At 59.6% G+C, this 27962-nt stretch overlaps 1 protein-coding gene across 3 annotated transcripts in view; it reads right to left on the reverse strand.

The window, feature by feature from the left end:
• The window catches only part of STK32C (serine/threonine kinase 32C), a 102734-nt gene that overhangs the window by 21743 nt on the left and 53029 nt on the right, over positions 1 to 27962 (reverse strand). For all 3 annotated transcript variants that reach the window (XM_054503354.2, XM_054503357.2, XM_063670415.1), the window contains one exon: positions 17585 to 17640. In XM_054503354.2, coding sequence (XP_054359329.1) covers positions 17585 to 17640 — 56 coding nt within the window. Of the gene's footprint in view, positions 1 to 17584; positions 17641 to 27962 lie in introns of those variants that run through there.

A 27962-nucleotide genomic window follows, 5' to 3' on the forward strand; every position in this document is an offset into this window, starting at 1 on the left:
ATCAATGAGCAGGGGGGTCCCTTGTGGCCAAGGAATGTCAATCAGAATTGAGGATGAAGATCCCCAAAGGGAAGCCAGGAATTAAGACACAAAACTGTGAGCAGCAGAGCCAACCCCTGTCTCCCACTCAGGTTGGGAGAGACCTTCCCAGGACAGGTAATCCAGACCCGTTTCCAAGGCCTTCCACAACCTCTGCTCTCTAGGCCTCTAGGAGTTGGAGCCCAGCAGGGGGCCTGGAGGAAATGGATGATTCTGGATCTCAAGGTGGGCCACAGATGGCCCTGGGCTCCTGGCTACATGCCCGGAAAGCGTGGTGGCACACACCCATAGTCCCAGCTATTCAGGAGACTGAGAAGGGAGGATTGCTTGAGCCTGAGAGGTTGAGGCTGCAGTGAGCCACGACTGTACTACTGCACTCAGCCTGGGTGACAGAGCGAGACCCTGTCTCTAAAAAAATAAAGTCAGATGATACACAACCTTAATTCAATCTGCAACCTTCATTCCTCTCTGCCACGAACGGTAACACGCTTGTTCTGGGATTTGTACGTGGGTGTTTTGGAGGCCATGATTCTGCCGCCCCCAGAGGTTCCTGTACTGCTTAGTGTGTGGCCCTGGAGGCACCTGTCTCAGTCACATCATGGCTCCAGGGCTGTTACTGGAGACCCCTCCCTGAGACTCAGCCCTTTTGTGAAGCAAAGCGGTGACCCTCCCTCCTCCAAGGGGCCACTGGGAGTCACACTGTGCACAGAGCAGCAGGCTGGCCCAAACTAGGAAAGCATGTCTGATGGTGCCAAGCAGTGGCCTGGGTGGATCCGGCTGCAGCACTGTGATGTGGGAGACAGTGGCTTGGCCTGGCACCATGGGCTCTAAGTGTGGCCTCTCCAGGAAGCTGACAACAGGCATGGCCTCAGCACCTCCCTGCCCGCTGGGAGGGGAAAGCTGAGCCTGGAGGGACAGGAAGAGCCTTGTGTTGGGGGCTGCCCAGAGGCGCGTGTGCTGATGGGGGCTCCTGAACACACGGCCACACCTGCCGAGGAGCGGGGGCAGCTGCAGGCAGCCCGAGAAGAACAGACAGAGACTAAGCTTGAACGAGGCCGCCTTGGGAGGGCGGGGCGGGGCTGGGCGGGATTTCTCCTGAACTTCCTGCATTTCCTATGACCATTTTTTAAATTGTTATTTTGAAAGCCAGTTGAGGGTTTCAGAATGACAGTGAGCGTAAGCTGCAGCAGCCCCTGGCTGCCCACTTCAGTTCCGAGGACCCCCTCCTGCCGCTTCCCACTGCCAACGGGGCAGAGTCGCGTGGCTCGGCAGCATGGCCTTCCTCCCATGCACAGGCCGCAGGAGGCAGAGGAGTCCCGTGCCCCGGACGGCAGCCCCAGCCTCACTCTGCACGGGCGCAGAAGGAACAGTGCTCTCCTGCGCCAGCCCCAGCACCCGCGGCCTCCTGCAGACGGCCACTGCATGCTCAAGGCGGCGACTGCAGGTCTGGAAACTGCTCCAGAAAGGCTGTTTCTTGCCCTGGGGCTGGGACCAGACAGGCTGTGAGACAAATAGGGTGGAAAATCCAGCCCCCACCCTCTGCCCCTCAGGAGCCTGGCTTGGGGCCACTGGCTGGGGCCAGGGCTCTTGCTGCTGGGGGGGAAGCTGGCGGGGTGGCCGCAGAGCCCACCTCTGCCTGGAGCGGCGCCAGCACTCGCAGCCCAAGGCCATCTTCAGCCGGTCCCAAGCCTCAGGCTTTCTGTCCCTTGTGCACCGCCCCAGAAAGCAGCCTGCCCAGGCGACCCAACCCTCTCCGGGCTCCCTCTGCCCCTCCCCGGGCTCACGATGCAGCTCAGCTCTTACGGGGGAATCTCTGGAAGAACACGCCTTCCCTTGGGGTGCTCAACCCCCACAGCCCACTCACCACGGGACAGGGCACCTGGGCTTCCCATGCCCTCTGGGCCCAGTCACAGGTGCGGCAGACACAGACCAAGTGTCTACTCCAGACAGGACCTCACCCTCCTGCCAGATGGGCACACCCAGGACCACCCACTTTTCCAAGCATGTGGCCTGGGCTCCATCTGGGACCAGTCCCTTGGCCCTGTGACCCAAGCCTGCTCTTCCCATCACCCACAGCCAGGGGGCAGGGACCTCGAGTCAGGGCCTGGCCTCGCATACCCACGGCTCCGTTGTCCACCAGAACAAAGCAGCAGATCCACTTCCCTCCAGCCTGTTACCCCACCTGGGAAACAAACTGCCCTGGACGGTGGAGCCATCAGCCACAGTCCAAGCCCCTGGCCTGGCCCCGTGGGAGGAGCTGCCCTGAGGAGCAAGGAAGGGGAGGCAGGGTTACACCCAGCTCTCCTGAGTCTTTGGGCTCTGTGTCCTGGAACATTCTCAGCTCAACTGCACTTCAAGAAAAGCTTGTCAGTCTTCCTATGTGCCAGCCCCATGCAAGGTACTGGCAGTGCAGGATGAGTGGCCATGGTCCCTCCCTGGAGACCCTGGGGAAATGCCTCGACCCCCTGCAGCAGGCCCGAGTGCGTCCCCAAAAGACACAGCCACCAGGAGCCTCAGAATGCGGCCTTATTGGGAATAAAGGTCTTTGAAGATGTAATTAAGTTGAGGATCTGGAGGTCCTGAATTGGGATGGGCCCTAAAGCCAATGATAGACATCCTGATAAAAGACAGAAAAGAGAAGATGACGCAGGCATGGGGGCGAGGGAGTGTGAAGGTGGAGCACAGGCAGCAATGTGAAGATGTCAGCCTGGGAATGAAGTGACGTGGCAGCAAGCTGAGGATGCCACGAGTGGCCAGCAGCCACCAGACGCCAGAAGAAGGCACAGCAAGTCCTCCCCGGGAGCCGCCCAGAGGACCCACCCTGCTAGGTCTCAGGCTTCCTATCTCCAGGACTACAAGAGAAACTTCTGTTGTTTGCAAACACCGAGCTACGGAACCTGGTTCTGGTGGGAAACTTGCTTTCTCCGCGCCTCCTGTGTCTACACATCCCTGGTAACACCCTGCAGGCTTTGAGCACCCACGGCCATGCCTGCAGGCAGCAGCCTCACCTGCGCTCACGCTGCGCCCTCACCCGAGCACCTGCCAACCCAGCAGCCCGCTTCCCCTAATCTCCTTCACTATTTTCTGACCCAGGCCAGCAGGTGAGGAGCCTGGTCCCGCCCCTTATTACTAGGACCCGCCCTCTGAGGCCTGGACCGTCAGGCACGTTGAAGGTGGTTTGGGGTGGTGTGGGGTTTTCCATTGAAATGGATTTGATTAAGTCAATCACATTAAAGTGCTTTAGGTGAAGACAACAGAGAAGAGGGCAGGTCCGGCAGACTCCCTCGGGCCCCTGATGCAGGAGGCTCCAATGAGCGACGGCGTAAAGCCCTGGGTTTGGTGCGGTCTGTCTGGAGGGACCTCAGCACCCGAGATCACGCAGAGCAGTGTTTACAAAAGAGACTGGAAACCGGTGGCCTTTTATGACCAGGCCTGGGGGGCTGAGGGCAGGCAGGTCCGACTCAAACGCTTCCTCCAGGAAACCGGTCCCTGCTTTCCTGGCTGCTTCCTCCAATCACCGACTTAAGCCCAAAAAGGAAATGGAGTTTGAGGTCTCGCCATGAAGAGGAACAAGCCAACCCCGGGCACCGGAGCCCTGGGCTTTCCCTGTGAAACGCCACTGACGGGGAGGCCACAGCGCCACCCGGAGCCCTGGGCTTTCCCTGTGAAACGCCACTGACGGGGAGGCCACAGCGCCACCCGGAGCCCTGGGCTTTCCCTGTGAAACGCCACTGACGGGGAGGCCACAGCGCCACCCGGAGCCCTGGGCTTTCCCTGTGAAACGCCACTGACGGGGAGGCCACAGCGCCACCCGGAGCCCTGGGCTTTCCCTGTGAAACGCCACTGATGGGGAGGCCACAGCGCCACCCGGAGCCCTGGGCTTTCCCTGTGAAACGCCACTGATGGGGAGGCCACAGCGCCACCCGGAGCCCTGGGCTTTCCCTGTGAAACGCCACTGATGGGGAGGCCACAGCGCCACCCGGAGCCCTGGGCTTTCCCTGTGAAACGCCACTGACGGGGAGGCCACAGCGCCACCCGGAGCCCTGGGCTTTCCCTGTGAAACGCCACTGACGGGGAGGCCACAGCGCCACCCGGAGCCCTGGGCTTTCCCTGTGAAACGCCACTGATGGGGAGGCCACAGCGCCACCCGGAGCCCTGGGCTTTCCCTGTGAAACGCCACTGACGGGGAGGCCACAGCGCCACCCGGAACAGGGTGGCAGCCATGTGACTGCCATTTCAACCAAATGCTGTTTATGCATTTTGCAGATTTAAGTGATTCACCCAAGCTCTTTCTCTTTCCAAGTAATTTTTGTTCCCCAGAAGCAAATGCCTGACCACAAGTACCTAAGGCCTCTAAACGGTATAATGAAACCACCTCCTAATCCTTCCTGGGGGAGCTTCTGATGTCCCAAGGAGAAGCAGAGCCTGGGGCCGTGGGGACAGCAGGGCGGGACAGGGCAAGGCAGGCTCCCTCCCAGGGATCAGTGCCAGGCACCACAAAAACGTGAGGGTCAGTGCCCAGGACGGGGCTGGAGAAGGTGTCTGCAGCGGCTGAAGAAGGTGCAGCCCAGTATGGGGCCCCTGGGGAGGGCACTGGAGGCAGAGGGGTCCCCCAGGCAGAACCGGGCTCCCGTGCACTCCAGAAGCAGTTCCATCTCCCACTCTCCTCCTGCCCCTCTTGAGACCCCCCCTGAAGCTGTTCTCTTGACGTCCCTGAGAAGCTGTGTCCCACGGGCCACTTGTCCCAGGCCCCTCTCCCTGGATGAGCTCAGGATTCTAATGTGGTGAGTGGGAATCAGTTTTGGGGTTTCAGTTTTCCCCTGATGCCTAGTGGCTGCTTCCTAGGCCATGGCTGGTGAAGTTAAGACGCCTCACGAGGCCACAAACCTCTCGGGAAGAGGTGGATTCTTCCCGAGTCCTGGCAGGCTCACTGAGGGGCCAGGGCGGCGGCTGGAGGGGCCATGCTGCGACGGCACCACCTGGCACTGAGGCTCTTGTTCCATCTGCTGCAGATGGCAGAGGGGGGTCTTTGTCCCAAGAGGCTGGGAACCCCCCGTGCCCTATGGCTGTCAGGTGTTGGTGGCCAGGCAGGGGCACTCAGCCCACTGGCTTCCCGGGGGATGGAGCTACCTCCCAGGCCCACACGCGCAGGGGTGCTTGCGCTCCCACCTAAAGCCCTCGTTTAGTCAGAACATCGCCGTGGGGCTGAGGCACACAGTTGCTGCGACTGCAGGACGGCCCCTTCGGCAACAGCTGCCACCCCTCAGCTGCTTCATGCTGGCTGGAACCTTACTGGGCTTGGAAGAGCAGATGGGCTGGAGCGCCGTCTGAGTCCTCGCCACTGTGGAACCGACATACTGTTTTCTGGTGCTTGCACACAAGCGATCATTCTGATGAGGTCGGGGATTCTTGGCTATCTTCAAACGGAGCTTGGAGATGCTGCTCCTGAGTGGCTGAGAACCTGTGGCCTCGTGGACTCTCCCACTTGGGGATAACCAAGGCTCTTAACACCTCGCCTGGCTACTCCCAGCTCTCCTCGCCCTGGGAGTGAGGGACCTGTGCACAGGATGTGCGTAGTCCGTGATCCATCTTGAGGGCCACCCTCCATGCTGCCCAAGCTTGACAGTCGCTTCCAGGGGAGCTCTGCCAGCTGTTTCTCCCTTGTGTCCTCCTGACACTTCCTGATACATCCCCGAGTTCTGGGCAGCACCTCCATGTCCCTTCCTCATCTGCCACATTCCCATGCCTTGCTGCAGTCCCCTCTGAAACAGGGGGGTTCCTCCAGCAGGTTTGCCCACTTCGCTTTTTCTGCCATGCCCTGCTGCTAGGTGAGGTCTCTATGAATTCTTGGGGGGACGCTGGGTGCTCCTTCACTCACAGAGCTTTCTCTCGCCTGTTTCCACAGAGCTGTGAGCCCGAAGGGTTTCACCCTCCACACCCTGCACCCCGTGCTCTGTATGGCCCCTTCTGAGCTTCCGGCCCCTTCGTGCCATGGCTCTCCCCCACCTGCTTGGGGAGTGATGGGAGGCCGGGACAGGCGTGGCTGCCATGCGTTCCTGTCAGTCAGGGCCACCTCTTCTGGCATCTCTGGCCGCCTCAAGCCTGTGGCTCTCGTGAGCTGCTGGGGGGACCTGGGGGGGGCCTGGGGGGCTGGAAGTCTGTGTTGTTCAAAGCCATTGCACATGGGCTAATTTGTTACAGCAGCCGTTGGACACTTGTGCAGTATGCCCACCCGGGTGCATGGGAAGCTCGTGGTACGCCCACCAGGGCAAGTGATGCGGCTGTGAAGGGACCTAGGACAGGGATACACATTGTACAGGGGGCACCAGACACACGGTTGGGGGAGAAAGCAAGGTGAAGCTGTGACTGGTGTGAGTGGTGTGAACAGTGTGAACTGTGAGTGGTATGAACCGTGAGTGGTGTGAGCTGTGTGACTGGTATGAACTGTGTGAGTGATGTGTGGTGTGAGCGGTGTGAACTGTGAGTGGTATGAACTACATAAGTCATGTGATATGAACCGTGTGACTGGTGTGAGCAGTGTGAGCAGTGTGCCACCCTTGATGCCAGAAGCAGGTTAAATGGATATATTAAAAGAAATCAGGCCAGGCGCGGTGGCTCACATCTGTAATCCCAATACTTTGAGAGGTGGAGGCGGGCAGATCACGAGGTCAGGAGTTCGAGACCATCCTGGCCAACACGGTGAAACCCCATCTCTACTAAAATACAAAAAATTAGCTGGGTGTGGTGGCGGGTGCCTGTAATCCCAGCTACTGAGGAGGCTGAGGCAGGGGAAATCTCTTGAACCCAGGAGGCGGAGGTTGCAGTGAGCCAAGATCACGCCATTGCACTCCAGCCTGGACAACAGAGCAAGACTCAGTCTCAAAAAAAAAAAAAAAAGAAAGAAAATCAATCAATGGAAATATGAACCAAAATCTTTTTTATAAGGGATATTTCTAGAAGGAAGGAGAAGGCAGGAAGAAGGGACAGTGTCGGGGCCTCCAGGTGACGTGGGCAGCAGAAGCAGACGGGATGTTCAGGACACAGAGCCACCTGGGTCCTCAGCAAGTAAACAGCAAGGACAGGGCCCACAGAGTGACCGGCAGTCACGGGCCCACCTCACTGCACAGACTCATCCAGATCCTGATTCAGAGAAACCATTAGAAGACACTCAGACACTGGGAGAACGCAAGCCTGGCACAGTGTGACAGGATCGTAAAGACCATTGTTTCAGGTGTGGAAAAATACCGTGGTGTTGGCTACGAAGAGAGTCCTCATCTTTAAAGATACACACTAAACTATCAATGGATAAAATGACACTCTCTGGAATTCATGTCGGATACCAAGGGCACGGTGAGAGGTGGGCGAAGGTTGTGGCTGTAACAGGATTGGTGTCACGTCGGTCCCTGATGAGGCCAGACCTGGGTGCTTGTGGGGGATCACAGTGCTCCTCCTCTATACCATGTGAGCTGCACCTTCTAAAAACTAGAAAAAAGAGAAGAGTTGAGGCAATGCTTCTGTGGCCCCAAAGCCCACACATGGGCCTCCGTCAGGAGCACAGAAAGGACCCCTGGCCCCTTCCCCAGGTGGCAGAGCCTGCGGACGGCCTGGTCAGCGGAGGGACGTGGTCAGTGCTGGGACCTAGGCTCTGGGCCCACGGGGAGGCCCGACTGCCCCGGAAATGGCCAACAACGTCCCCGCGGTCCTGGATGCCACAACCTGTCATGAGGTTCGCAGAAGGGGGTGACCCGATGGGGTGGCCAGGGGCTCCCGGTCCAGATGAGGAAGCTGAGGCTGGGTAGCAGGTGGCAGCCCCACCGTGCACGGGCCCCACACACACTGGGCAGCTGTGTCTGCCACGTGTGGGCCCAGCACGGTGGCGAGTAAGCTTCCTTCTCACTCGCGGGCTCGTTGCAGGACATTCAAGGAAGGCAGCCCAGGAGGGGGTGCCTATGACGTATTTGAGACTGACCTGAGGCAGCATGACAAGTTTAACTTTCCACACCAGAACGGCTCAGTCACCCTCAACACGGTTTCCAGTACTATCCGCCACACACCCAGTGGCTCCAGCCGGCAGCCAGAGATAGAAACTGAGAGGCGTGTCTCCCACCTAACAGAGGCTTCCCTTCCCGGCCATTCAGACATGTGCCTGCCAGCCTACGTGTCAATCACGGTGTGACCCTCAACCTGGTGCCTGGGGTTCACCCACCAAGCAGACCTCCTGTGGACCCGACAAACGTGTTGGCCCCAGGGTCCCTGCACTCCCTGCTTGTGCCCCCGACCTCCAAGTGCTTGTGGACATCAGGCCTGCCATGCACCCGCCAAGGTCTATAAGTACTAGAAGATCTTCAGCTTCCATGTTGTGGTTGTATCACGGAAACCCTGCCTGCCCCAATTCCACCCTTAAGGGTGAGGCCGGCCCTCAGGGACCCACACAGGTGGATGGATCCCTTGGTCTCTGGCCATGGCCTCCCGGCTGCTGAGACCGGAGCTGCCAGCTGGGTGGGCAGTTTCATTTTAAATGCCCACTCCTGCCCCTGGGCTCCCACTCCCTGACTGTGCTCCCGGGGCTCAGAGGCTGGGCCCCTCTGCCCTCCACTGGTGCTTGCTCCTCCCAAGCCAGGTGACCTGACTGGAGGCCAGTAGGGCCACCTCTCTGGCCTCAGCTTCCTTACAGCTCTAAGGCAAAGGCAAGGACCATGCACACGCCTGTCAAGGGAAGAAAACGAGAAAATGGATATGAAAGTTCTCCTCCTCCTGAATCAGTCGTGAGGGAAACAGCTATTTTAAGGCATAAAGGTGCAGCCTGGGTAACCCAGAGAGATGGGCCCGGCAAATTCCCACCGCGTTTTGGCCCATTTAGGAGCACGTAGTAACCACTCCTTCCTAAGCAGACTGCACCGAGGCCCCCACGCAGGGTTTCTTTGGTCCTGCAGTGGTGGGAGAGGTGAATCCAAAGCAGAGGGCGAGGCACAGAGGAACCTGAGTGTGCCGGCGGGGCTGGTCCCAGTGCAGCTCCACCCCTCTGACTCCGAGTGTGCTGGCGGGGCTGGCCCCGGTGCAGCTTCACCCCTCTGCCCCTACAGCCTGGAGCTGAACTGGCCCTGGAAGAACCAGCTTCCCCACGGCAGGGAGAGCAGGATCTCTTTCCCGACCATTTAGGAGCCTCTAGCTGCTGTGTACACAGAGCTCCTCTGGGTTCTCTAATCAGTGCTGCCATCCCCCTCCCAACTCTGGCCTGGTGGGAGGGTGGTCTGTTTAATCCTCAGCATCTCTGCCTCCCTCCAAAGCCACTGTGGTCAGACCCAGCACAGCCTGGAGTCCCCGAGACTCTCCAGCCCTGACCTTCTGAGAGAAAAGGCAGCTGCTAAGCTGGGGCCCCTCAGTGTGGCAGGCAAGTGGACGAGGCCTGGGGAACTGCCAGCAGCCCTGGCGGGGGGGCTTCCTCCCACCATCTGGCCAGGGCACGGGGCAGCCTCCTTGGGACCGAGGCAGCTTCTACTGAGGACTGTGGTGCAGCAGCTGCTCTCGGAGGCCCCCATGGCAAGCTACACAGCAGGCCCAAGAGATCCACATGATTCAGGAGATGCCCTTGCTTTAAAATGTAGGTTTTATTATCACACAGGTGAGTGAGATCAGGAGACGCCTGCCATTGATGAGACTATTCATTCCAGTTCCCAACAGGAGAAAGGGCATGCCACAGCGTGGGGCCACGCAGGGGAAGACCAGGGTCTCGGAGGCAGATGACGTGAAGGGGAAACATGGGCAGAGCCTTAGTGGAGGCTTCCTCGGGAAAGGTGGGTGAGCAGGTTTGAGACTGGCCTGTGGGAACACAGGCCTGCCCTGCTTGTCTGGGGTCAAGCCCTGAGGTGATTCATGCAGGGGATGTGGGCTCAAGCCTGGGAAAGCACAGAGGAGATGGCTGGGGGTGAGCTGGGGGTTGCATTTGAAAGGCAACCAAAGGCAAGTGTTTCTGATCTCTCGGAAGTGGTTGGCCCAGGAGGGGCAGTCTCTCCAGGGTCAGCAAGGCCCTGACATTAAAGCGTTGGAAATACACAGTTCATACATGTGCAATGCATGCACACACACCACATACATATATGCACACATACATACCACATACATTCATACACACACATACCATATACATACATGCACATGTACATACATACCACATATACCACATACATGCACACACACCACATACACAATGCACACATACATACCAGATGCACACATTCACACACACACATACCACATACATGCACACACACCACATACACAATGCACACATACATACCACATGCACACATACATACCACATACACACATGCACACACACACCACATACATGCACACATACCACATGCACACATGCACACACCACATACACACATGCACACACACCACATACACACACATACATACCATACACACATGCACACACATACCACATACACACATTCATACACACACCATATACATACATGTACACATACCACACACCACACACATATGCACACACATACCACATGCACACATTCACACACCACATACACACATACCACATACACACACACCACATACATGCACACATACCACACACATACATACCACATACACACATGCACATACATACCACATACACACATGCACACACACCACATACACACACACATACATACCACATACACACATGCACACATACATACCACATACATGCACACGTACCACACACACACATGCACACATACCACATACACACATGCATACACACATACATACCACATACACATGCACACACACCACATACACACGTGCACACACACCACACATGCACACACACCACATACACACATGCACACACACACCACATACACGTGCACATATACACCACACACATGCACACACACCACATACACATGCACACACACATACCACATACACATGCACACACACGCACACATGCACACATACCACATACACAGATGCACACACACCACATACATGCACACACACACATACCACATACATGCACACACACCACATACACACATGCACACACATACCACATACACACATGCGCACACACACCACATACCACATGCACACATGCACACATGCACACACACACATGCACAGAGGCATGCACACGCACACAACACACAGACATGCAGGCACACACATGTTCATGTACACAGGCATACACACACGGAGGAGGGGGCACACTGGGTGGACACTTGGGCAGAGACCAGGCTGCAGTGCCAGGGTGACTGTCCAGCCCTGTCTGAGTCCCCAGTGCTCCTGAAACCCTTGCCCTGGGCCAGGCTGGACACGTGGGGCCAAGCACTCCCCATGAGAGGTCCAAGGGAGGAAGATCACACTGCACTTAACCATTTAAACCCCAAAGCCAGACAGGGTCTGCAGTGGCCAGCACTGCACTCCACAATCCTGAGAGCCACAGGCTGGAACCCTCAGAATGTTGGTGGGCATTTTATAGATGGTGTGAGGGCTCAGGACAAGAGCACTGTGTGCGCTGAGCCTCCCCACAGCCTGTCCTGGGGCCCTCGGTCCAGCCGGCAGATTCCTTTGGTTCCCACAGGAGGACAGGTCAGCTCAGCCCAGTAAACATTCTCTGAACCCAGCACTAGCATACAGTCCTCCCCAAGCCGGGGGAGCCCATCTCACACGCACAATCACAGAATCACAGCAAAGTTAGCAAAAACCCAAACAAAGCCTGTATCAAACCATCTTAGTCCCAACTAATAGAGTCCAGAAACACCATTGCTCCAAAGTCCCCGGGGGCACCACACACTCCCTGCCAGATGGGGGTCGCTCCATGCCACGCACTTGGCCGCCGCAGAGGGCTCCTGCTGCCCTGAGCAGGGTGGCCAGGCAGCAGGCTGGCGAGGAAACCTGAGCCTGTGCTGCTGGAAAGTGAGAGGCATCTGGGAGAAACCCAGGCCCAGCCGCCCGCAGTGACTGCAGCAGCCCCTGCCCCGGGAGCCCGGCAGCAGGCCAGCAGACGCTGTTGGACATTGTCAACTTTCAGCGGCCACCAATGCTCCCTTTCAGCCAGGCTTCCAGGACACTAGGGGGCTGTCGTGTGAGGGGTCACCCACGGCACACAGACCCAGGTTCCCCAGATCCCAAGCCCAGGATCCAGGCCCGGACATCTTAGGGGCAGGGTCTGGACAGTGAGGACAGATCCCAAGCCCAGGATCCAGGCCTGGACATCTCAGGAGCAGGGTCTGGACAGTGAGGACAGGTCCCAAGCCCAGGATCCAGGCCTGGACATCTCAGGAGCAGGGTCTGGACAGTGAGGACAGGGACGCATCACTCGCCATGGGAACACACGTCACAGATAAGCAACCCCCAGCACACCCAGCTTCCAATCAGCGTCAGCGTCCGCTGGCTGCGAACGTGAGGAAGAAACGGAGCTGCCTGCCAGGCTGAGGTCACCCAGGCTGCCTTCTGGTGGAGCTGTCATCCTGGTGGCCTGGAGAGCATGAGGCCCCACCGCAAAGAAGCCCCCCAGGGAAGCCCCCCACCCCAGGGCAGAGCCTGGGCTACAGGCAGCTCTGACTCGAGCTGCCCGGGTGGTGGCCTGGGACCCATGACTCCAAGCTGGCAATTGAGTTTCATCCCAGAACCAGACACCTCCAAGCTCTTCTCGGCCAGTGCTGCTCTCCACCTGCAGCGAATCCCCCCGATGGATGTGAGGAACCCTCAGAACCAGCTCCTCCCGGCGTGGACTCAGAGGCCACAGGCTCAGCCACGGTGTCACAGTCACACATGGCAGGGTGGTCCTGCAGCAGCCGCTGGCGGGTTGCCATAGCGACCACAGGCACTGTCTTCTCGCTGAGCCGGCACAGGGTGCCCAGGTAAGGAGGAATCCAGAGGCCACGTACACAGGCCCTGCACGGGGGCATGGAGCTAGGGAGCCTGGCCAGGCCGCCCTTCTTCACCCACAAACATGCTCATCCTCTTCTTGCCTCTCTGTTGGGTCCATCTGAGATGTGGGGTCACTGCAAGGACAGGCGGTTCCTCGGGGTGGGTGGGGGCTGTGGTGAAGGCCTTTTGACCCCAGTTTTCTTAGTTCTTTCCTCACAGCCTGGGAAACGCGGACGCCGTGTGCCTGTGCTTCTCTCTCTCTCTCTCAGACAGGGGGATGGCCTGGGGTGAGGGGTGCACAGGGCAGGGCGAGGAGCCCAGCCAGCCAGGAGGGTTAGAGAGGAGAGGGCAGGGGCCCACTCAGGGTCAAGGGGCGAGGCTGCACCCAACTGTGCCCACTGCCCAACAGCCAGCCGTGCCACCGAGAAATCCATCTGGGCAAGGGGCTCTCGAACCCCCAAAGAGGCACCACACCCCTAGAGACACACCTCTGCCTCCTGATAGCTGTGCCCATCAGACACCATCAAGCTGGCATCCTGGTGCTCCCTGCAGCATTCTGGCCGAGTGGAAACCCAGCCTCTGCCTCTATAGAAGTCAACGGAAACAAATGATCTCTCAGCACTTAGCACCTCATACCCCAAACACTCCTAGTTAAGTGAGGGCCTGGCTGTTATTCCCAGGAGCACCAGCCACAGCTTGGCAAAGCCAAACCCGACCCTCCACCCACACCTGCTGCCCAGGCTAGGTACAAGACCTACACACCCAGCCCATCCAACTCCTCCAGCCAGAAGCACAGCCGTGGCTCCAGAGGACACCGACTGCCCCTTTGCCAGCTGTGGGAAGGCAGGGCTCAGGGCCATGCAGTGGCTCAAGGACAAGGTCAACAATTTAACACTGGGAAAGGTTAGAAAATAACGTCTGTTAGTCATGGTAGCAAAAAGTTACACGTAACAACATGATATATAATAACCATAGGAACAACGTATCATAAACAGAGCAAAATGTGAAGAATCAATATAAAAAAGCAGACACCTATTTGGGTAAAAGACACTAGACCCCTAGATGGGTAAGATCTCAACTTTGCTCTCAATTAATCTGAAAACGTAATTCCCACCCAGATCCCAGCGGGGTTACTTTCGACCTTGACAAGACGTATTCAGAAGTCCCTGTGGAAAAATAAACACGAAGGAAGAGCCAGCATTTTTGGCAGAGTGTAGAAGAGGCTCCGGAACACTGCGGACTCGCTGGTCAGCACACCCTTCAGGGGACACAGCCGGAAGCCCAGAGAGGCCTGCACCCTCGACGGGCTGTCCACAAGCAGTTCCAGACCTCAAGCCCGCCAACTTAAAAGTGCTGAATTCCAGCCACGAGCGGCGGCTCACACCTGTAATCCCAGCACTTTGGGAGGCTGAGGTGGGTAGATCTCTTGAGGTCACGAGTTTGAGACCTGCCTGGAGAACATAGCAAAACCCTGTCTCTACTAAAAATACAAAAAAAATTAGCTGAGCATGGTGGAGTCCCAGCTACTCAGGAGGCTGAGGCACGAGAATCACTTGAACCTGGGAGGCAGATGTCGCACTGAGCCGAGATCACGCCACTGCACTTTAGCCTGGGTGACACAGTGAGACCCTGACAAAAAAAAAAAAAAAAATGCTGAATTCCAGATGGACTGCATTCTCTCCAGAACAGAACGTTTCTTGCCCTGATCGTGAATGAGGCAGTGCTGGGTGCAGACAGCCTTCAAGCATGTATGGGGGGCCCACCTGACAGGCCAGAGGGGCCAGGGCTCGGCATGGGCTTGGGGTTCATGCCCAGCCCGACCTGCACTGGTCTGCGTCCCCCAGCCAAGCCTGGTCCCAGAGAGACCCTGGGGCAGCTGCATCCAAGCAGACCACCCACCAGCTCACAGAAGGATGCAGGAATGGGGCTGCCCCCATCTGTGGTTCCTGTGCTCACGGTCCTCAGCCTGAGACAACCGTAGCCTGAGGCTGGAATGCAATGTCCTGGATTCTGAACAAGCACAATTAGGCAGCTCTGGGGAGGCAGCGGGCCTCTCAGACACCACCGCCTTTGGAACCCCGGCTAGATGCTGAGGAGGCAGCAGGCTTCTAATCACACTGATCAGCCTGAGGGCGAGGCGGGGGTGGAGAGTGGGCTGGACGAAAGTCTATGCCGGGTAAGGGGGCAGGCAGGGGAGGACAGGCTGGACGCATGTCCATGGCAGGGAGAAACAGATTTTCTCCAAGTCTAGATTCCTCCCTGCTAAGTGGTTAGTCCTGGAATCAACTACGGCCACCACTTTCAGCTGGACAGAACTCGGGGGCACCATGTACTTCATGCCCCAGAGCTGCCTTCAAAACAGTGAAAATGGTAAATTTTGTTATGTGTAATTCGCTGTAATTTTTTAAAAACTGAAACAAAAACAAAAGCCAAGGGCCAGGTCTAGATAATCCATTTCCGAGAGCGGCGGAGGAGAGCCCCGAGGGTGGAGCCGTGGCCCCGGTGGTAGAGCAGCTGCACCAGGGCCATCTGGCAGGACCGGACTCTACCCGGTCGGACTCCAAATGCTGCGCCGCCCTGAACGGGTGGGCTCCGGTGCGCTGCCAGGGGATCCCACCCCTCGACCCGGAGCCATTTTCACAGGTGGCTCAAACACTGGCAGGGCTTGGGCACAGCTGAGCCTGGGTCCACCACCACCTGCAGGGAAACAGGGGTGGCTGGGGCCCCTGCTGCTGCATCCCCTCTGAACTGAGGCCACGTGTGAGCAGACGCAGCTACAGCCCAACCACACGCAGAGCCGCCCTTCTCAGCCCTCATCCTTCCTGCCGTGGGGTCATTGCCTTGGCCAGTGAAAGAGCTGGAAGGACCCCTCCGGGTCAGTGACAGGCCTCACCTCAGTCTCCCCTCGGTGCCAGGCACCCATCAGCAAGTGCCGCAGAGAGCCCCTGCAGGCCTGATGAGGAGGCCTAAACGGGAGCCGGAAGGAACCCTCCAGGTGCACGACTACCCCATATCCGAACACGGCACCCAGCAGCTCGCTCCTGTTCCCCGCATTCCACAGCCGCCCATTTCTGGGCCAGCTGGCTTTTCCGAGCCTCTTAAGGACTGGTCCAAGGAACAGAACCCTGGCGGTCTGCAGATGGTGGCAGGGCTGAGGCTGCCCACCTGTACTCATGAGAAGGAGGGGACCATCCCCAGGCAGGGGTGCAGGGCCAGCAGAGGCGGGGGCAATGGGGGGCAATGGGGAGACGCTGGGGGCCCCAGGAAACAGCACCTGCACCCGCCAGCCTTGCTCCCCAGGGCAGGTCTTCGCCCCTCAGATGCCCTCTGCCTGGCCCTCTCCAGACATGCTGGCCAGGCCCAGGCTTCCCAGCCTCCCTCCTTGAACCTGATTTCTGGATGCCTGATGACTTCCAGGGTCCCCCTAAGCCACCTCTCCTGAACCTAGTCGCAGCTGCCGTCCTCCGCTGCCAGAGGGGAGCAGTCCCCCAAAACTCCATCCTGCCTGCCCCTCGTGTACCCGCTGTGGGCCTGGGGAACAGAACTTAGGCTCAGCTGGGAGGACAGGAGGGTCTGAGTCAGTCCCAACAGCCCTGAGTGTCTCTGACGAACTCCGCCAGCTTCAGCACCTCACCTCAATGGTCAACCGGCCTCACCAGCAACAAAACGGTGCAGGTCCACAGGCGCCTCCCAACATGCAGGGACTCAAAAGCACTCTCTTCTCAATGCACGGGAGCTTTCTCAACGCACTGCGCAAAGGGGCTCATCTGCTCTGACTTTTCATCACCCCAGGCCTCAAGTAACCCAGTGGAGCCATCGTTTGCTATACAATGAAATGGAGGTAATTAATCGCATTCAAATACCCTACGTATTATGCTCCGGTTGCATGGCAATCGCTTTAAAAAAGGCTTATGGGGCTTAAATAGACACAGTGTCCAGGCAGCTGTACAGCCAGGAGTGGGAGGGAGGCAGAGCCCATCTGCTAAGCCTCCCGGGACAGCTGAAAGGACTGTCCATTCAGAAGTGATTCATCCACAACAGAGCTGTGCGCAGAAGCTGGAGGGCTAATTCCAACCTTTTCCGAGTGCTCGTTAAGCCTCTTTGAGTTATAATTACCCCCAATCTCTAGATATTACAGGGCGGCAACCAGGAAGTTAGATCTGGTCAAGAGAAAATAAAAGGAGAGTAAAGGAACGGGCTCCGTCCAGGCCGGCAAGCAGGCCTATCTGGAGGACAGCAGCAGGGCGTTCTGGACGGGGCTGGAGACAGGGATAAGGATGAGGACAAGGACCAGCTGAGGATGCACGCTCAGCACCCACCCTCTGTCCTGTCCCCTGCAGGTCCTGAGGAGCAGCCGCAGGCGCAGCCTGGCCTCTAGGCTCCAGTTCAGCCAAAGCTGTGATTTTGTCCTCCCAGTGGCTCCTGGACGCTGCGGAGTTGGTGACACCATGGGGCCCAGTCTGACGGCGGCACAGCCGGCTTCCTCCGTGGCAGGAGTGCCCACGCCCTCCCTAAAAGACCTGGAGCCTCTGCCCGGGTAAGGCTGCTTCTCCCGAGGAGGATGGGAGTAGGTGGGCTCAGGGAATAGCACGTCCGACTCCACAGTTCTGCCCCTGCCCCCTCAGCCCAGTCCCCACCCCAGGCCCTGCCTTACCTTGCCAAAGCTGCCCTTCCCAATGGCCCGAAGGATCTGGAAGTGGTCGAAGTTCACTGCAGAATAAAACAGAGGAACACCTGGTGAGGTGGCAGCAAGGCCCCACATGGCACAAGCCCCCACCCCAGATTAGCTCCCCCACCTCAACATCCCCCACCCCAACGCTGCCCAGGGCCCCTCATCCTAGAAGAGGGTCGCCGTGGGGCGGGCTGAACTCTCGCTCCTGTGCGAGGCAGGAGGGGGCTGAGCCCGTGGGGCGGGCTGAACTCTCGCTCCTGTGCGAGGCAGGAGGGGGGCTGAGCCCCGGTCAGTGAAGACATGGGCCTTGGGTCATGCACGTCCTACTCCCAGGATTGTTATGGGATTAGGCACGTGCTCAACCACAGCAGGGATGGGGCAAGAATGAACCACACACACCTAAGTCCCAGACTCGACTGGGCTGTCTTCCCAGGCACCAGCCACCCCCACTGAAAGCTGCTCCATCCAATGAAGACCCCCGGACAGGCAGGCCTGGGGTTTTGGGGGAAGCCACGCACACAGGAGCAGCTGTTCCTGGTTCCCCTCCACCCTGCTCCACGTCTCCAGAGGACAGGGGTGTCGGCCCTGCTGGCACTCGCTGGGCAAGCCTGGGGGAGTCTGCAAATGGCCCCAAGATGAACGAGAGGCGGCTCAGGGCTGTGGCTATGTCCACCATGACCTGTGTAGCCTGGGAGCGCCTGCGCCCAGCACGAGAGCCGTTCCGCAAGCCCGTGCGAAGCTGAAGGCACCTGCACCCAGCATGAGAGCCGTTCCGCAAGCCCGTGCGAAGCTGAAGGCACCTGCACCCAGCACGAGAGCCGTTCCGCAAGCCCGTGCGAAGCTGCAGAAGGCACCTGCGCCCAGCACGAGAGCCGTTCCCCAAGCCCGTGCGAAACTGCAGAAGGCGCCTGCGCCCAGCACGAGAGCCGTTCCCCAAGCTTGTGCGAAGCTGCAGAAGGCACCTGCGCCCAGCACGAGAGCCATTCCGCAAGCCTGTGCGAAGCTACAGAAGGCACCGTTTCCCACACCCGCAAGCCCCTCCGGGAGAAGGACGGCCCCCCTAATTGTCACTCCTGAGACCTGCCTGTGTGCCCTGCCCGGGAAGCCTCTATCCACACCAAGGAAAGGGGTTCTGATGGGCTTTCCAGACAGTCTGCACTTGCCTTTCAAACCCAGGACATTCTCCGTACACATAAGACGGGGGTCCCACAATGTCACCCACTGGCCTCCAGGACGAGCCCCTCCAGATGACTCCCAGGCCAGCAGCTGCCTCCTCTTGTGTCCCCAGGCCTGTGTCCCCAATTCTGTACCCCCAAGCCCGTGTCCCCGGGTCTGCACCCCCCCAGTGTGCCGTATCCATGAAGGGCCTGCACATGGCTCTCACTGCAAGGCCCTGTGCCCTGGAGCCAGGTTTAGGACACCCACTGGTTCATGACATTTCACCCATTTACCCACTTTTACCCCCAGCCTCATGTTCACTTATTCTCTGGGGAATTCGACAGCTAGAACCCCTGCCCCCCCCAACACACAAACACGGTTATTCTAAAGGCAGGGAAGACACAGCCAAGGCCAGAGGCAGACCCAGGGAGACACCAGGGTAGGTACTGACCGCTCCTGGGAGGCACGGCCTGGAGTCTCATCTCATCTCCACTGCTCCCCAGGGGTACCCTGTGCCGTCTGGTGGGGCAAGTGCTTTAGTCACTCAGTTCGTGGAGGAGGAGACAGAACAGTTTCTAGATGAAAGGTTTCTTCACATTTTCCTCTGAACTGGAAAATGCCCACTCCCTTCCCAGGGTGCCCCAGGATAGCACCAGGGTTCAGCATAGACGCAGCAGGCAAAGTGTCCATCCTCATGGACCCTGGGGACAGAGTCACACACCCAGAGTTCTTTCAGCCTGAGCTACGGGCGCCGTGACAAGGACCCATGGAGGCTTCAGGGCTCCGAGCACAGGGCAGAGCTGGCCTGAAGGTGCAAGGTCGCATCCTGGGGAGAGGACGCCTGTGCTGGGCCCTCCAGGACAAGTGGGCATCAGCTGGGGGCAGGGAGGGGGTGCCCAGGTGAGAGGCCAGCCTGGGCACAGGCAGGAAAAGGACCCCAGGGTATGGACAGACCCACAAGCTGGTCCGTGGGTGAAGTGGGAGGGCGGTCAGCAGAGCACCTGGGGGTGAGGAAGGGGCTGTGACCTGTGGCCTTGATTTCCTCTGCACAAGACAGCAGTGGGGCTTGACTCGCAGAGGTGGGGAGAGCGGTCTGATTTCAGTGCCTTAGAAAGGTATTCCCCGCTGCAAGTGGCCAGAGGGGCACTGACTGGCACAGGGGTTGGGACCAGGTTGATGGGGGGGTGGGGCTTCAAGGGGTGAGAGAAGAGGCTGCCAGACATCAGAGCTGGGCACTGGGTGGAGAGGCCACAGAGGACAGGCCGTGCTGCACACACGAGACCCGTGGCCGACACCCACAAGCTGACACAGCCCCCACGAGCCCCCGTTCCAGGCGGCAGCTGCCCCACCCTGCATCCCAGCCTCCTTCCTCAGGAAAACCTACGCACGCCCAAACAGAGATTATGTGTTCGAGGCAGAGGCTGCTCCGGCACCAGCAAAGCCACTCTGAGGCAGCCCGGGCCACGGCCCCACAGGCAGGGAGCAGCTGCCGCCATGTGGCGTCACCGATGTCACCAGATGTTAAAGGAAAGTCGGCTGCGAACCAGCATGTGGGATGGACGGGCTGAGCTGGAGGAGGGAGGAGAGAGGGCAGCTGGGCCGTGGCAGGGGAGATGCGGACACTGATGTCATCCAGCAGCCAACCCCAATGGGACGGACCTCAGAGTCTGCGGGGCCTGCCTTGCAGTGCGGAGGGGATGGGGTGTCAGGGCGAGGCCCAGGGCTGAGCTGGCCGCCTACAGCTTGGGGAGATGAACTCTGCTGGACGGCTCTGGGTCCAAAGACCCTCCGTCCACCTAGGCTCCACCCAGGCCCAGGCTGCCACTGCCCAGAGACCCCTGTGCTCCTTCTTGCAGCGTCCGGTAGAGGCAGAAGAGCTGCAGTGGGCACAGGAGCCCGTGGTTGGCACAGCCTTGGCCATTCCCAACAGAGCTGAGGACGAGGGTGGTGCTGCACGCCCACGTGCATGCCTAGGACGGCCACATGGCACCTGCTGTGCCAGGCCCCTGACCCTGGCACTTGGCACATGGGTATCTGGAGTCCAGTCCTGCACTGCCCTAGGAAACGAAGCCAGCGTCTTCCTGTCCATGGGCACGTGCTCTGGCGGCCTCCCCCAGGACCCCAAGCAGCCCGCACAGTGCGGAGCCCTAAGCCTCTGGCCCCCGAGCTGTGAACCAGCAAGGGAGTCCAGCCACCATCACCTCCGCTTTAGAGAATAAGCACAAGTTCCCGAGGTTAGTCCCTCCTGGAAAGGAAAAGGATGGGAAACAAAATCTATTAAATAACAAGTCAGAAGCCTAAGGGAGTCACGGCAATTGTGTCACCTGCGCGTGCACACCTGCGAAGCCTCTCGAGGGTGTGAGGGAGGCGGTGGCTCCGGCAGAGGATCCCAGCCAGGAGGCAGCAGCAGGGCGAGTGCGTGCCGGGGCGGGGCTGTGGCGTCGGGGCGGGGCGGGGCTGCGGCGTCGGGGCGGGGCTGTGGCGGCGGGGCGGGGCTGTGGCCTCGGGGCGGGGCTGTGGCGTCGGGGCGTGCAGGGGGCGGGGCTGTAAAGTCAGGGGTGTGCCCGGGGCGGGGCTATAGCGGTCAGGGCGTGTCAGGCGCTGGGCTGGGAGGTGGGGGGCTTGCTAGGGCGGGACTGTGGGGTTGGGGGAGTGCCGGGAGTGGGGCTGAGGGTGGGGCTGTGGGGTTAGGGGCATGCGGCCCCCACTTTGCAGTGCCTGTGATTTGAACACAACTGTCCCTCCTTCCTAAGACTGACCAGGAGGGCGGCCACAGGGACACCAAGGACACCAAGTCCAAGACAGCCATGCAGATGCTGCTCAGGGAAGGCGCAGGCGGAGCAGGAATCCTGGATGTGGCTCCAGGATGCCGTGCAAGCAGCAGAGTGGAGACCTGTGGGCTTGGGCAGGGCTCACCGCACCAGCACCCGTGAGAAGCCCCCAGCCAAGTGGTCCCTGCTGGCCATGTCCACAGGGATCCCTGCTCAGGGACCTGTTGGCCCAGACCCTGCCAGGTGAGTCACGGGCACTGGCAGGGGGCTGACCGGCATCTTGGCTGTCCTCTGGATGACCGTGGCTCCACCCCGATGCCCAGCTCCTGCTGCCCTCAGGTGCCCACCTGGCCTTGCCACTGTGCACAGCAGCCCTCACGCCCTCCCGACCCCAGCCCCGAAGGCTCCAAACCAGTGGAACTGGAGACCCAGTGGCTATTTCTGATCCCTGTCCCCAGCTCCTGCCATTAGCAACCCATGAGGGTCTCTGCACTGCCCCGGGTTGGGCCAGGACCTCCCATGACCACTGGCCCTGCCCCACGCAAGCCAGGCTCCCAAAGGAGAGGTCAGCTCTCATTCCAGCACTCAGCGGAGGAGGTAAGGAGAAGGAAGTCCACCGGCAGGAATCTGTCAAAACAGCTCCCTGTGGGCTTTGAGGGGAGCAATATGTAATCAGCCTGGTGTCCCAAGAGTGGCCCTGCAACCACCACAGCCACCAGGAGCCAGTGTCTACGGAGTCCATCCAACTCCTCTCATGAGAGTTCCCGGAGCTCCCTGCACGCTGGCTCCACACCAGGGGAGGGAAGGGGCTGAGGCCGCAGAGCCCAGGGTGGCAGCGGCAGAGGGGACAGCGCCCTGAGGGCAGGTGTGTGTGAGCTGCCCGGGACAGGTCACTGCAGAGAGGGGCCCCGCCCCGAGGGCAGGTGTGTGTGAGGTGCCCGGGACAGGTCATGGCAGAGAGGAGACCCGGGCAAGTGTTCCTGAACCTTCCAGGTCTCCGCCTGGCCTTCCATCAGCAGCACAGAAGTCGGAGACAGTTCTAGGCAAAGGTCAACATGTGGTCCCCAGAGAGGACGAAGGTTCCAAGCTGGGCAAGAGGCCAACACTGCACTCAGAGCCCCCAAAACCAATCCCTGCCTCACGGTGGGCTCCGTGCAGGCCACCTCCACGCCCACCTCCTTGGGGCCTCAGTTTCTTCCTCTGCCAGTGGGAGGGTACAGTGGGGGTCTGCATAGCAGAGGCCTGAGTGGGGCCTACGGAACATTAGGGGAGCCAGGGATGTCCCAGCAGGACCCCACCATCCCTGGGGTCACCCCCAATGAGCCCTGAGCCCCAGGCCCCACACATCTGCCACAGGACCGGCCTGGGGGTCTGGGAACCACCACGTGGTCACCCAACAGCAGGGCTGACCCCAGCTACCGGGTCCCCAGGCCATGAATCTGCTCCCAGGCCCTACCCAGTTTCCCCTAGTCCCAAGTCCACTCTCCTGGGGGCCCGTGGAGGGGGCAGAGGCCAGGCCCCTGCAATGGGAGGAGAGGGAGCAGAGGGACGGGGCTGCGTGGGGGTGCCATGGACAGCCCCGGTCACTGAGGAAGCCGGCCAGGCCCCCAGAAGGAGTGGGTGTGCAAAGGGTTGGGGTCACGTCACTTGATCTGGGCCTCAGAGGGGAGTGGGCACGGCCCCTTCCTTATACACAGAGCCTATTGTGAATGGCCAAGGAGCCCTGTGGCCCTGGGAAAGGGGGGCATAGGAGCCCCGACACCATCTCTTTACCCCACCTCACCCCACACTCAGCCCCTAAGGACTTGGGTGGGCACCCCAAGAGGGTGGTGGGTGCCCACCTCAGATCAACCCTGGCTTCTGGGGGTTGAGCCCTGAATACAAACCTTCCACTACCCACCACAGGCAGGTCGACACCCTATGCCTCCTGGGGCCTCCGACCCACGCCTCCCCTTCACATCCCCATCTCATCCAGCTGAGCCACTCAGGGCTGGACCTTGGCACTGTCTGACCAGAAGTCTCTGGCCGAGAACCTGCTAGGGACATGGGGGCCTGCTAACCAGCCAAGGTCAGAGGTCACCACATGAACGACTGGCCAGGCCCATTCCAAACCCGGGAAGGAGGGAGATACCCTCCTGGAGTGAACTCTTCAGTGTGGGGAAAACGAACACTCAACAAGCCAACAGTGTGGCGCCAGGTGCCAGGGAGGGGGCTAAAGCAGGAAAGGGAGAGGGGGCTGCCATCCTGCAAGGCCATCGGGAGACATTTCTGAAGGGGACATTTGGGCAAAGAAGTGTGGGTCGTGATTATGGGGACCAAGACTGGTCTGTCGTGCTCCTCGGTGTGATTTACGCTGTGCGATGCTGTCGGCGCATCCTCCACCCGTGCTGTCCACCTCTCAAATTAGGACACAGGTAAAAGGAGAAGCAGACGCAGCTCCCCACAGTCCCATCTCACAGCTAGGGGGCTCCTTCCCAGCAACCAGGACGCATCTTCCTGAAGGAGGCACCTCTGTACTTGTGTGCACACAACGGCGGGTGTGGGATGGATGGAGCGGCTTGGAGCTCTGGGCCCACCGGCACCTGCCCTCATTGTGCAACCTGGCCAAAGGGCCACAGACACAGTCTTCCCAGTACTGCAAATGCATTCGAATCAAGGGTCTTTAAAATATTTATTCTTCAAGGAAGCTTTTATTTTTTGGCGTTGGCAACTGAGAGCAGGTCCCATGAGAATCGCCATCTGAATCCCGCTGAGCGACCCGAGCATGGGGCCGCCTCCTCCCAGGTCACTCTGGATTCTGCATCCACACAGGTGAGTTGAGAAACCAACGCCAGCCTCCGACACCTCCCATGGTGTCTGGCAGCCTCTCCAGGTCCTCCCCAAGGGCTGTTGGCTGGGGTCTCAGTCCCTGAACCAGGCCCCATACTCAGAGATAGGTTCTCTCAAGACTTGTCAGCGCTAAGCCCAGCACCCAGACAGCAGGGACGTTCGTCCTCCCTAATGCAGCATTTGACTGTTCTCAGAGAGTTTTGCCACCATCTCCAGGCTTACCAGGAGCAACAAAATAACCAAAGAAAAGGCAAGGAGCTTTTCCGGAAAGCGGCACTCCAACGCAATTGTTTCTGGTTTCTGGGTTGCCAGCACAGGTGGCCCATCCACATGTCTGCCTGGAAGATCCTGTCAGGCCTGGGAACCGGGCAAAAGGAAGCTGGAGGGACCAGAGGGAGCTGGAGGGAGCAGAGGGAGCTGGAGGGAGCTGGAGGGAGCTGGGGGGAGCTGGGGGGAGCTGGGGGGAGCCGGAGGGAGCCGGAGGGAGCCGAGGGAGCTGGAGGGAGCCTGGGGAGCCGAGGGAGCCACCCCTCCACAGCACATCTAAGGCCAAACACCGGCTCAAGGCGAGAGATGGCCAAGACGTCACCTCTGGCACGGCTACCACCAAGTCCAAGGCAAAAGCATTAGGTGACGTTTCAACACTTTTCTCCAAAAACAAAAAATGATCTGCCCTCCCGTGTGCCTGGCTGGAACCTTCCTCCCGCCCTGCAGGGACCCGCCTCTGCGTCTAGCACTCGGCTGAGCGGCTGGCCCACGTGGGCGTAGGAGGAGCACTTCCAATAACAAACCATGTTAGGAAAGCCTGAAGCCTCAGCAGGGTTTCAGGTTAAAACCTAGTCTTTTCAGGCCAGGCCGCGGTGGCTCACGCCTGTAATCCCAGCACTTAGGGAGGCCGAGGCAGGCGGATCACGAGGTCAGGAGATCGAGACCATCCTGGCCAACATGGTGAAACGCTGTTTCTACTAAAAATACAAAAAATTAGCCGGGCGTGGTGGCGGGCGCCTGTAATCCCAGCTACTCGGGAGTACTCCTGCCCAGGTACTCAGAGGCAGGAGAATGGCGTGAACCTGGGAGGTAGAAGTTGCAGTGAGCTGAGATCGCACCTCTGCACTCCAGCCTGGGCAAAAAGAGCAAAACTCCATCTGGGAAAAAAATAAAAAAAAAACCTAGCCTTTTCATAAGCCAGGACTTGTATCAAAACTGATAAGAAAATGCTCCCAATGAGGACAGCAAAAGAAGACTGGCCCAGGAGAGTAAAAATAGGCCTGCTGCAGGGCGCTGGGAGTCAGCACTATGTCACCCCGGCACAATGCGTGCACCCCACGTGAAGGCTGCCCCCAGACCTGGGAGCCCAGGAGAGTGAAAACAGGCTGCTGCAGGGAGCTGGGAGTCAGCGCTATGTCACCCCAGCACAATGCGTGCACCCCACGCGAAGGCTGCCTCAAGAGCTGGAGAATCAGCTCTGCTCCTGACACCCCAGGTCCCCTCTTGATGTCTTTGGAGGCCCGGGAAGTGGGTGCTGGACAGTTTCAGAGCTGCCACATGGTAGGTGAGCTGCCCACAGCTGCAGGCGTGTCCCAGGCCTGGGATGCTTCACAGGCCACCCCACCCGCTCATGCGGGAGAGGCCCCCACCTCAGAGTGTCCTCAGGCAGAACCAGCCCGTTCACCCATGGGAGGATTGCGCACCAGAAGTGGGCACTACTGTGAGAGCTGTCACAAAGATCAAACGTCACACGTGGTTGAAACGCACACAGAAGTTGATTAAATGCCGTCTCGTCTCCTATGACCCAGGAAGTGCTTATGATGAGGAAAATCATCCCACAGGACTCCGAGACGCAGGCCCCGCAGAGCTTGTGCAGCCTCTGGGGATGTCTGGCCCACACAGGGCTCCTGACTTAGGAAACACCGGGCCGGGTGGAAGAGTCGGAACTGGCCCGATAGCTCCTCCTGGCAATGGGTGCCTCCCACTCCCGCTCCTCGGGTGCCCTGGCCCGCTGGGTGAACAGGAACCACAGGCGTCACCAGACATCACCTCACAGACCCCTCGCCATGGCCTGCGGGAACAAAGACCCACCATGCTGATGGGCAGGATTGACGCAGATGGGGACAAGACAGGTGGGGGCTAGAGCCGGGCAACAGAGCCACTGGGCAGGGGTGAGGAGGCTCCCGAATTACAGCAGGGAACACAGAGCAGAAGTGTCCAGCCGCAGCACCCGGGAGAGGGGCAGGGGGCCCTGCAGGAAGCAGGTCTCTCAACCCTTGCTGAGCCCCACACGGTTTCCTGCACCACTGAGGATGTGTTGAAACCCCGGGGCAGGAAGGTCAGAGGTCAGGAGAGGGGATGCAGGCGTGGGTGCTGGCCTCTGACCCTGGACTCCTCAGTCCAGAGGGGGCCTGGAGCCTCGAGGTCATGCCTGGGTGCCAGCACCATGGCCCAGCATTACGTGTGCTGCCCACGCATCTCAGAGGGCCCAGCTGACCACCTTCCCCTTCTCCACCGTCCCCTCACCCAGGGGCAGACCCCTGTGACCAGCAGCCTGCAGCCTTTGCACACCCTGGAGCCCTGGTGTCCAGCTTGGACTCGCCCAGGTGGCTTGGCGGCTTCCTGGCATCCCTGGGCAGCTCCGGGACAGGGCTCTGTGCTCAGCTGGCACCACCACCCTTCCAGCCTCGGGGAGCCAACTGGGGTCTTACTCTGGGAACATACCCTGTGTCCCAGGCTCCATCTTGGCAGTGATGCCCTCACCCTGTCTTTTCTGTGAAACAGACACAGCCAGGATGTGGCAGCAGCCCAGAGCTGAGTACTGTGGGGCCCCTGGGCTCCGTAACAATCGTGGTTTCTCCTGCCCGGGTACACACCCAGAGCCCGGGGTCCTTGTGCCTACACCCCCAGCAGGACCCTGTTGGCGGCAGCATTCTTGCCATCTCCCTCCCCCACCTTAATTACAGTGAAAGCTTCCACCCATAAAACAGGCTCAGTGGCAGCTTCCCGGGCCAGCACTGTGGATCCTGGTCCTGTCTGGTCTGAAACTGTCTGGAATCGTGTTCCGGTGTTTAATATCGACATCCTCAGACAACACGGGGAACTGCCATAAATAAGTGATTAGGGCAACCGCCTGATCAATACAGTATCTCCGGGCGGCGGACGCTCAGGCCCTCCAGGGGCTGAGGGCTGGTCCCTGAGACCGCAGGAGTCACCCACGGCAGCAGGGACCTGGGCTCTTCCAGCTCCCCCAACCGCTGGAGAGGTGGGCAGCGGCACCTCCCCCCAGGCTGCCTAGAGGGGTCCTACTGTCTGAGGCCTGGCCCCACCCACCTCTGCCTCTCACTGCGCAGGGCCCAGCACCCCAGGACCACCCACAGGGGCAGACCTGAAGGACTCCAAGGCCACCTGGGGCCCTGCAGCAGCTGAGAAGCCTGCTCCTGGGGTTGCCCGTCCAGAGGTACAGACGCTCGGGGACCCCGGAGCTGCAATGGAGATGGCCCTGACTCGGGGTGGGGCTTGGGGCACCTCCTGAGTCCTGAACCCTGAGGCAGGTGTGCCTAGCCGGTGGGGAGGACGCTGGCCACAGCAGCAGCAGCACTGGATGAGGGGGA

The sequence above is a fragment of the Pongo pygmaeus genome, chromosome 8 (assembly GCF_028885625.2).
Source record: "Pongo pygmaeus isolate AG05252 chromosome 8, NHGRI_mPonPyg2-v2.0_pri, whole genome shotgun sequence".
NCBI classification, from domain to species: Eukaryota; Metazoa; Chordata; class Mammalia; order Primates; family Hominidae; genus Pongo; species Pongo pygmaeus.